Source organism: Rhipicephalus microplus, chromosome 3 (genome assembly GCF_043290135.1).
Source record: "Rhipicephalus microplus isolate Deutch F79 chromosome 3, USDA_Rmic, whole genome shotgun sequence".
In the NCBI taxonomy this organism is placed as follows: Eukaryota; Metazoa; Arthropoda; class Arachnida; order Ixodida; family Ixodidae; genus Rhipicephalus; species Rhipicephalus microplus.
The window spans coordinates 60,986,035-60,996,317 of record NC_134702.1 but is presented as its reverse complement, the minus strand read 5'-3'; the positions used below and the strand labels follow the sequence as shown (position 1 = coordinate 60,996,317).

The following is a 10,283-nucleotide window of genomic DNA, read 5'->3' as shown; positions in this document are numbered from 1 at the left end:
CTGGTTCGCGGAACGAAAACAGCCGAGAGTGTTGCGTGCGTGGTTCGCACAGCAAACACACAGGGGATAGCACTTTGCGGGAGAGTGACACAGCGGGCATTTGTATACGGCGTCCATCTACGTCTGAGATCCTCTCACATAAGTTCGATGCTTGTTTAGTTGAGGGGAAGCTAGAGTGGCTGTGGCATTCGTGCTATTGTGTGGGAAACATTGGGAAAGAAACTACGCACCTTCGCTGGCCGCGCATAGTGCATGCATATAGAACTGTTAATTGTAGTTTTTTTTTTTTCATTTCTGTTTTCGATTTCGTTACAGCTCGCGCGAATGAAGGGAAAGCTTCTATCCGGACTTGTCAAATACAAAGGTTGATTGCTACAGGCTCGATGCACTTATGCGACGAGCAGTGCCAACACGCAATGCACTTCCTTCTCATCTTGTTGTAGTTCAAAGTTGGCGGGTTGGTAGTTGGACATACGGATGAATGAGAAGCCGAGTGGAAGAATGCGCAAACGTTTCTGCGCACGCATAATTAGTACATATAGAGACTTTTTATGACCTTGCACCCAGCGTAACTCGTCGTCTTACACGTAAATACAGGGAGAGTAAAAAACAATTACCAGGCCTATAGCTTATCCCAGGATTATATGCATGGGATAGCGGCCTGCGAATTTCTGACAAATACTGTACGTGTTATGCCTAATTATATTACTCTGCCAACATCAGGTCGTAATGACGATTCCAAAAAGAGAAAGTGGGAACATAAATAGCCCAAGAAGAAAGAGAGAGAGAGAGAAAAGGTATGTAAGAATGACGAAGGGGTAACGTGGAGGTCTCGTATTATACTACTGATTTTATACGAACCTGTGAAGATGAATAATTGTTACTACAAGTTAAATTAAAACTTTTGATGACGCTTGAGCATTCCTTCATGAGTAGACTCATAGCGCGTCACCTTTCGCATCGGTTCTCGATGCGTGCCGCAGCCGCGCCGTAGGGAAATCAACGACTATACCCGTTTCAAGGTCTTCTAGAATGCCTCTTCGAAATGGAACTGTTAAGTTCCCACTACGCCACAATTATTCTTTTTGCAAACCAGTGAAGGGCCCACTACATGTCTGCAATGCAACAGGCAAACCAACGCAGCTGTTCACTTTGTTCATGGTTTTTGCTGCTGATCAGGATGAAATGTGTCTGAGCGCTAAGTAGTTAGTGAGCCTTTAGAACACCCAGTCACCGCGAAATCAACGTGTTTTGACGCCTGTCGCGAATCAACGCTTCTGCCACGCAATATCACTTGTCTTAAGGACACTTTCGATGCAGATGGAAAGCAAAAAACAAAAACAAAAACAAAAAAACACCATGCATAGTGTTTGAACTTCGATGCAATTCAAGAATTTCCAAGCTGCCGAAATTATTTCAGAGCCCCCTCACTATGGCGCACCTTCAAATCGCGATTTTTCAGATGAAATCCCCAAATATAGTTTCATTTTAGGGGAGATTGAGGAATTTTTTGTTGCTCATTTTATGCTACACTAGCTCGAATCTAACGACACGATTTCACTATTCCCACCGGATTGCCGTAAAGATCGCTTTCCATATATACACCTCGAGCTACTAAATGCGGTTTTATGGAATATATAAGGCATACATTTTGAGGCAAGGGTGCAAAAACGACAAGAGCTCGAATTCCATGAAATATTTATTGAAAATCTGCCGTTAAAATAGCAGTCACTTAACCAAATACCACAGACGCCTTGAACGCCTTAATTGAAACTGCTAAATTATTCTTTTCCACACAATCGAATACTCCACGCATGTTTTTGCATTTAGTTGCAGGTGGTCTTGCTTGTGCGTAATCATTCAAGTGTATGATACACCAAAGTCCATTCAACTGCTTCGATATTATCTATATTGTCCTAACCAACCAACCAACCAACCCACACTAACAGCGAGTGGTATTTACAGTCTACCGCTGGTGGACCAGTACCTGCAAATAAGTAATATTGCCTTTCTTATAAAAATAATGCCATTTTCACCAATCACTTGCCAATGAAGGAGTGTTTTTGTGTACGAAACATATCTACGCGAGAGCCCTTCATAGGCTCGCAACTAGACAAGCCAGGCCAAGGAGAATCCGGCACTTAATAAAACATTCACTTAATATTCAACCTACATATTATGCAATATCTTTTCTGAGTAGGAACGCATCAACAAAATTGAAGCTGTTGGTTTGCGATAGCGCATCGTGTCCGTTGAGGTGAAGCTTTAAATACCAAGGCTATGACGGCACTCCTCTGGAAAGCGCACACCGGCGGCGGCAAGTCGCGCGCGGCCGCGGCTGAGTGCGAGGGAGGTACCGGCTCCGGTGCGTGACACCACTGATCGTCTGCGCAGCGCATCGAATTGTGCGCACACCGGCGGCGAGCCGCATGCGGCGGCGGCGGAGTATCATTGCGCATGCGCAGACCAGTACCATGCGAAATTGGCTCAGCGAGGCCAGTGTAGCTAACGCTACAAAAAAAGTGAATGGTGACATCTAATACAAAAGATATCTGGTGTTAATTGATGTGTATACACGTGATGTTAACAAGAAGAATATTCTAGCCTTGAAAAATGAAGCTTTTTTTTTCAGAGAGACAAAACGAAATGGTGTAACGTAAACATAACACGCCCAACATCATTCGTGGCCCGCCATGTTGGGCAAAGCACAACTTACACAAAAATGGTCATTCAACCAGCATGTACGCTAACCAGCATGTCGCGGTTATATCGAACAATGCCATATTACAAGAAATCAAAAGACGTCGAACAATAAATAATTTGATTAAACCAACAAAACGGGAAAGTTTGAAAAGAAAATAAACACTTAAAAATGGCAACTGCACTATGAGCCTCTATATTGAGAGACAGGTGATTGGCCACCTTCTGTAGCTTGCGCATATGAGTCAATTATTATCGAAAAATTCAGTGTGAGTATGGCCAGATAAGGATCCAATGTGAGCAATATTTTGTTACGTTGCACCATTGACATGAGCAAGCGTGGAACTTTCCGAAGAGGATGAAGACGACAGTGGGTTAAGCGCTTCCGTGGGAGGCAGCTCAGCCATCTTGTTTAGCTGCCGATTCTCAGTGGCAGTTAAAGATTAAGCCTATTTATCGCCCTGTGCACATCTTTACCCACATTAACTTGAACCTAACAACATTTCAGTCACCCCAATGGTGTTTCGTAAAGGTGTACCTCCAATGGGGCGCCTATACGTTGAGTTCATGTGTGAAAACGTGAGATTCCCGATTGCGATACGACCTTTAATAAAATTCTCTAGTTTCCAAGAAAAAAAAACCGAGGCACCATGTAGACAACAGGCATAAAATTAGCCACTGCAAGTAAACACTTCTCAAGCTTTTACTCAAACAGTTACATTAGTTTCCTTTACAATTATTTCACACTCTGTTCTGCATTTCGCCGCATGTCCTTCAATTTCCAGCTACATGATATCGCGGAATTTATGCATATGTCTAAATTTTTATGTGTTTGGCTGCTAGTTTTGTATTACCTAAATCGTTTTAGTAGTGGTTTTATACTAAACAACCAAACAACCTACACTCAGACCGAGCAACTGAAAGCGACCATCTCCAAAGGGTGTAGGAGCACCTGACAGTGAGAAAAATTGGCTTGCCTCCTAGAAAGAATGCTCTCCACGCAAGAGGCTTGCCATTGAAGAAGTGTTTTAGGGGCGAAGCTTCTTAAGCCGTGGGTCGTGCGTCCGTGATGCATGTAGTAGTAGTAGTAGTAGTAATAGTAGTAGCAGTAGTAGTAGTAGTAGTAGTAGTAGTAGTAGTAGTAGTAGTAGTAGTAGTAGTAGTAGTAGGAAGCCCCTTCCACGGCCGGACTAGAAGAGCGGCACGCGCGCACTCTTTCGAATTGAGGAGGAAACCTGCGAAGGTTAATCATAAATAAAAAAAATCCGCAGATCCCACGTACCTGTGAATCGACGTTATGCGAAGCTTGCGGAGGGAAAGTGACCGTGTTGCCATTTTTTTTATTGAGCGGCACGTCATGAAATGACGCTAAATATATGACAAATGTTGAAGGGTCGCAGATGTTTATATAACCAGTTGTTGACACCTGCGCAAAGATGTCAACTGGAACATGAGTATTAGCAACACAAACAGCTGATATTAAGCGCTGATGCTCGTGAAGATGCTGGCCCTGGACACTGCCACATAAATCAACTTCAGTGCATGGCATGGCATCTAACCACAATTGACGTCAACGCAACGTGATGGCTGTATCAAAGTAATACATGTGTAATGTTTGCGAAATTGGGTAGGCAGCCCTGCAAACACTATTGACGTTTCACAAATATTAGCGTATATTTGAAAAGTAGTTCTGCGACCTGGCGTAGCTTTGTGGTAGAATGCTTGACTGCCACGCAGAATGATTGGTGCTTGGGTTCGATTCCTGCTGGGACCATGACTTTTATTGTTAGCATTCGTCTGGGGGTCAACGTTGCCTATATCAGGTTTTTCTTGATGCTGACATTTATTCTATTCTTTCGTTGGGTCGACGGTACCTATGACGGGTATTGCTTAACGTTCACGCTTTGAAATTGCCCGTGTGTGTTCTCGTCGTTCCTGGGTAGATACTAAGTGTCAATCTCCTGTGGCACTTACCGCATACCACCGGCACATACCCGCCCGTGGGTATGTGCCACTTTCTGGCGGGAAGTGTTTGGCGACGTACGCCATGGGATTGTGACGTTATTCATGTCTTGACCAGCGCGTCATATTTGTCAAACCATCTTACCCTCGCACGCTAATTTTGGTTAACGCCATGTTAAGGGTGTGACCAGGAGAGCACCCAAACGTAAGCGGCTGGATAGATAGATAGATAGATAGATACGCTCCAAGTCGCCGAAGTTCGCTATGAAATGCTTCACATTTAAAACATATTTGTTTATGACGAAATGAGCTAGAGCGACAAGTATCGGTGACTTAAGCTCCAATAAAATTTGCCATGAATTTGAAGCTAGTAACAGAAGGACGCACTTTAAGCACTATCTGACCAGAAAAGATTGCCACGTTAAACTGGCTGGGCGTAACCTCCTTCGTTTTAGCAAGATTTAGCGAGGTTGGGTTTAGCGAGTGTGATGAACTAGCGGCGGTGAAAGGTGGGAACTAGACACGAAGCGCAGGCAGTAAGAGAGTGCGCGTGTGCCGCTCTATACGATGAATATGCGTTCATCTAGTGAATTTCTTAGAATCTTCACTAGATGAACGCATGGATAGATAGACGCACACACGGGCGGACAGACCGGCAGGTGCGCGGATGGACGTATGGACGCACGGAAGTGCGAATGCACTGACGTAAGCTTCGCCCCACTCATCATCGTGCACTCCGTGGTCACGCTGTGATTTTTGTATGAACCAAACGTATGCGGCTATATCTGAAACTGGTATGTAACACGACAAGTCAGGTCACGGAGAGAACTAAGCAGTCAACGAAAAATATTATTTGATCTCAAGCGAATCTATACCATACGCACTTGCTTTTTCGAATGGGAAATTAATAGCAAAAAATCAAATAAAGCCACGTTTCAATGGTCTAGCCTGCCCATTGAAATGTAGGTCATAATGAAAACAGAGACAACATTGAACACAAAAAAGACTGTATTTATATGAAGCTCAAGATGAGTAATATTCATGGCGTAACAAGCAAAATATTCCAGTCTCAGAAAAACATATGTTATTTCAGAGACAAAAAAATAACATGTTTAACTTAAAGCACGTCCAATGTCATTCATGGCCAGCCAAGTTAGACCAAACACACGTTGCACAAAAATGGGCATTTGACTGGCGCTTGCCCAAAATTGTTTAAGTTGTATAAAAAAAGCCACAAAGCCCCATTGAAAGAGATCGAAAAGCACCGACTAATACTTGGTTCTGTCGATTACACCAGCTTAACGTTGAAGTTTGCGTGAGCACGATGAAAATTCGCAATGATTACTGCACTGAGTTTCTATATTCAGGATACAATTGTGGCAGTTAATTCTCACAAAGGTCTATAGAAAAAAAGTTCGCGTATTGTGTTGTGCCCGTTATCCGGACATCACAAGAGCAGAGCACGGTTTTCGATGGTGTGTTGTTCTGCTTCTCGTTTATCTAAAACAGGGTAATCCTCTTGTCGATTGGGTTTCGGCAAATGTGGCAGTCGCTGAGGTTGGCAGCGCATCTGTCGCAAGCGACGTGGCCGCACATGAAGGCCACGTTGCGCTCTCGTTCCATGCAGATGATGCAAGTGTGGGCTTCCTCCAGCCTCCTCAGCCTGTCCTCTAGTTCCCGCTGCTGGGATCCGTTGTCTGCGGGTCTTTCGGCTGTGGAGAAACAAATAACAAAGAGAACAAAGACAAAGTAAGCGAATTAGTGTACACCCAGTCATATGAAATAAGCTCATTGAAATACTAGAAGAAAGATTAAGCTTCACTTCCAAGTGCAGAGAACACGAAAGTGTAATCGAACCGTGTTTGCATGGCCCTCCCAACCGCTATAGCCTCCTTCGCTTCTCGGTCGACATCCACACTTCACCGGAAAGAAGACCATAGTGCGGACGCATGCCGTATTCTGTATACGTACACACAGTGCAACTAAACACAGAAGGTCCACCCATGGGGACGTGGGACCTTGGCGCCATCTCGTGGGTTTTCTATAAAGCCGCTAAAGGTGTATATAACTTGCTCGTACTCAATAGGGAGTTTTAGAATACCGTTTGCAAGCGCTGCGGGAGTTGCGGGCGTAGCGTGCGCCATATGAGTTTTAGAATAGCGTTTGCCCTGCTGCGATCCGCAACACACGATCGCAGTGACACCGTAGCCTCGAAACCAGCGCTTGCATGCCACATGCGGGCCGCCATCTCCACCCGTAGCCTCGAAGCCAGCCCTTGCGGGCCACATGCGGGCTGCCATTACCGCACGCAATTTCGGATTTTTTTACGTGCGGTCCGCGAACACGAACGCCGAGTGCATAATTAGCCCGGCCGCCTGGATAGGGCGCACGCAGCCGATCCAGGTGGCCGTGGTGCTGGAGGATACATTCACGGTGCTCCAGCGGCTAAAAACGTCGCGTTACGGCGCGAGGGGTTGTGACTTCATATAACCCATCACACCCAAACCAAAAAATGTGTTTTATATTTGCATTTACCTGCAATTTTCGCTCAAGATCAGCGAACTTTTTTCACTCACAACCGCAGAGGCTGACGCCGCCGACATCGGGTTACTCCAGGACGAGCTCTTTAACACTATCGCCTTTAATGGGCGCGTGTTGCCGTCATACCCTAGAGGACCGCACTAGTAGATGTGCTTGGCTGCCAATGCTGGGTTTCTCAAAAGCGAGAACGCCGCCAGAAACATTTACGAATCTTAAAAAGCCCGGCTGTTGGAGCAAACGCCATTGACGGGCGAAGTGCGACTACAAGCTAAGAAATGACTGAACGAGCTGAAAAGTGGGCTGTTATACATCAGACTCAGCAATAACCATATATTTCTAGTGATATTATTGTACTGTTTGCAATCAACGAAATATTACCATTACACAGCTTTTTTCTACCCATGAAGGAGGACAACATGACGACTAAGGATAAACGGAGAACATTACACAGCGATATTTTACTTTTGAAAGCCATATATAGTGTGTAAAGCTTTATAGCGAACGTGTCACTCTGCCAAGTTCTGGGTTGAATACATGGGTATATTAATAATTGCTAAGGTTTAACGTCCCAAAACTGCCACAAGCTTCACCACTAGTGAAGCTTCATTTCAAACGTGGCCCCTTGGAATTACCTAATTTTGTTCTGCTTAATGCGTTGTGACAAAGTGACTTATGGGACTATGCTTCGTTAATGCAATGTACCTTTAGTTAGGGGCTTAGCCAGAATTTTTTCCCAGATGGAGCTACCTCAAATCGGGAAGAGGGGGGGCCCCCCATTAAGATGGTCATTTTTCGTTCTGTATGCCACGGCGAAAAAAAGTTTTTTTTTTTCTGGGGGAAGGGGGGGAGGAGGTGGCATGGGCCTGGTGTGACACGACGTGTCTGTGCCTGTGCCTTTATTCATAGTGATTTGTTGAGAGTTTACTCATTGTAATCACCACTGACGACAAAAAAAAGTACGGTACGCTTCCATATCGAAGCCTATTGTGACTGAAAAGAGAACTTTTTAGGCTTCCGGCTCAACACTGCGCTCATGCACAGCGCACTTGTTGACTTTTGCATTCCAAGCTTCGCACAATGAAACAATGTCAGCTCTTTTCTTTCCTTTCTTTTTTTTGTGTGTGTGTGTGTGAGTGGCACCTCACCAAAGCCAGTAGTTCACTGCAGCGTACAGCAAGCGGTCTACGCGAGCAAAAGAGACGAACAACAAAACAAAATGACGCCGAGCTCCGCTCACCGTCCGAGACCTTCCCCGTGATGCGCTCGCCGCAGGAGAGACAGCACTTCATGCGCCGGCAACAATCCGGGCAGTACAGCCTGTGGCCGCACGGTTCGAACCACACGCTAGCAGGAGCGTCACAGCACATTTTGCACTTGCCATCTTCCGACGCCGCACTTGCAGTCGCTCCGCCACTCGATTGCTCAGAGCTCGATGTCGCCTGTGCCCTGAAAATACAAGGCAGTGCTTCGTGACGGGCCTCTAAAATGTGAAGTATGGTATGCAGAGTATACTGGGCCTGCTTTCAAAACTAATATCCCTTTTGTTCAATGTTGCTTCGTTGTCCTACTAGTTACGGAGATGCATTGAAACAGATATGCGGTGTAGTGAAGATATTTTCGGAGTCTGTGCGTGTTTCACAACCTCCGAGCAATGCTTATCGACTGGCCGAGCTTGCCATATTTGCAAGAAAGAAGACGCTGTGCTTTTAGAGCGCGTATTTCAAACCTCGACAAAAGCTGTGCCCTTTATACCACGGGCGCCCAAGAAGCAAAAATAATGGTTTTACGGCGTCTTCAGTCTACATTAGATGTACTTTCACACTTTTAGGTAGTCCCTTAGAAAACAGGCTGACGCGCTGCTTTTATCATTAATACCGCAGCACATATTTAATGGAAAATTTTTACACAAGTTCTGAAATGTTGACTGCTAAGTTGAAAAAAAAATGGCAGATCCCCGTACAGTGGGAATTGATAATATGCGAAGCATGAGTGAGGAAGGTTGATATGTCACTTTAAAAGTGGCACAATGTTACGAGGCAGATGTCAATCATGCCGTACATGGCTTCTATGTCATGATTATCATGTTTGTACATGTTATTTATCTTCATCGTCTATTCACGCCCTGTGATGAAAAATTTGGTATATGTGAAGCTATCGAAAGGGCCACCAGCGCATCATGAGCGTGGTATGTTGTCATATTCTTAAATGACACGCGTGGCATGATTATCATGTTTGTACCAATCATATACCTTCGCCATCCATTGACGTCACGTAACACCAAATTTGGTATATGTGGAGGCCGCGAAACGGGCGCGAGCGCATCATGATGGGCCCAATAAAATCCGGCATAACGTTGACGCGCACGCACGCTGGGTGCAACGACGCTATACGCTAGCAAAACACGAGCACTCAATAGTCTGACGCCAGGCACGACCGGCGGCTGTCGGCGTGGCCCGGCGGCAACCGGCGCGAAATGCGACATGCTGCTCTGCGTCTTGCTCTCTTTGTGACGGAGGGACGCCGGGCGCGCTCAAACGCGCATGCGTCAAAAATTTGCGCCTATAGCGTGGCATCGCAAGCGTGACGTAACGTAACGAACGCCGTTGCGCACGCGCACCGGGTCACGTCGAAGTGTATTGGCGCCTTGACTGTGGCATGTAGTCACGTTCTCACATGACACGCATCTCATGATTATCATGCTTCCACCAGTCACATACCTTCGTCATCCATTCACGTAACGTAATACCAAATTCGGCATGTGTCAAGCAAGCGAAACGGCCGCGAGAGCATCGTGAGTGTGGCATGTAGTCATGTTATTACATGACACGCATCTCATGATTATCATGTTCGGACGTGTCATTTGCCTATGTCATCAGTTTGCGTCACGTAATACTAAATTTCGTACATGTGAAGCTAGCGAAACGCATGAGAGTGCATCATGAGCGTAGCATGTAGTCATGTTGTTACATGACACGCATTTCATGATTATCATGTTTGCTCCTGTCACATACTTTCGTCATTCATTGACGTTCTGTAATACGAAATTTGGTACATGTGAAGCTAGCGAAAAGGCCGCGAGC

The 10,283-nt window shown here is 45.5% G+C and overlaps 1 protein-coding gene across 1 annotated transcript; it reads right to left on the bottom strand.

Moving 5' to 3' along the window:
• Positions 1-5,652: 5,652 nt before the first annotated feature.
• Positions 5,653-8,674, bottom strand: LOC142803751 (E3 ubiquitin-protein ligase MIB2-like). Its single transcript, XM_075889623.1, has 2 exons — positions 8,441-8,674; positions 5,653-6,374 (listed from the first exon to the last, which is right to left on the bottom strand). The coding sequence occupies exons 1-2, from the start codon at positions 8,568-8,570 to the stop codon at positions 6,163-6,165; spliced, it is 342 nt and encodes a 113-aa protein (XP_075745738.1). The 5' UTR covers positions 8,571-8,674; the 3' UTR covers positions 5,653-6,162.
• Between the last annotated feature and the right edge of the window lie 1,609 nt (positions 8,675-10,283).

Bases quoted from the DNA above. Each gene is read 5' to 3' on its own strand.
- LOC142803751 (XM_075889623.1), bottom strand. From the start codon at position 8,570: ATGTGCTGTGACGCTCCTGCTAGCGTGTGGTTCGAACCGTGCGGCCAC. The intron at 6,375-8,440 runs GTGAGCGGAGCT...GTTTCTCCACAG, and splicing joins CACGGGGAAGGTCTCGGACG to CCGAAAGACCCGCAGACAAC.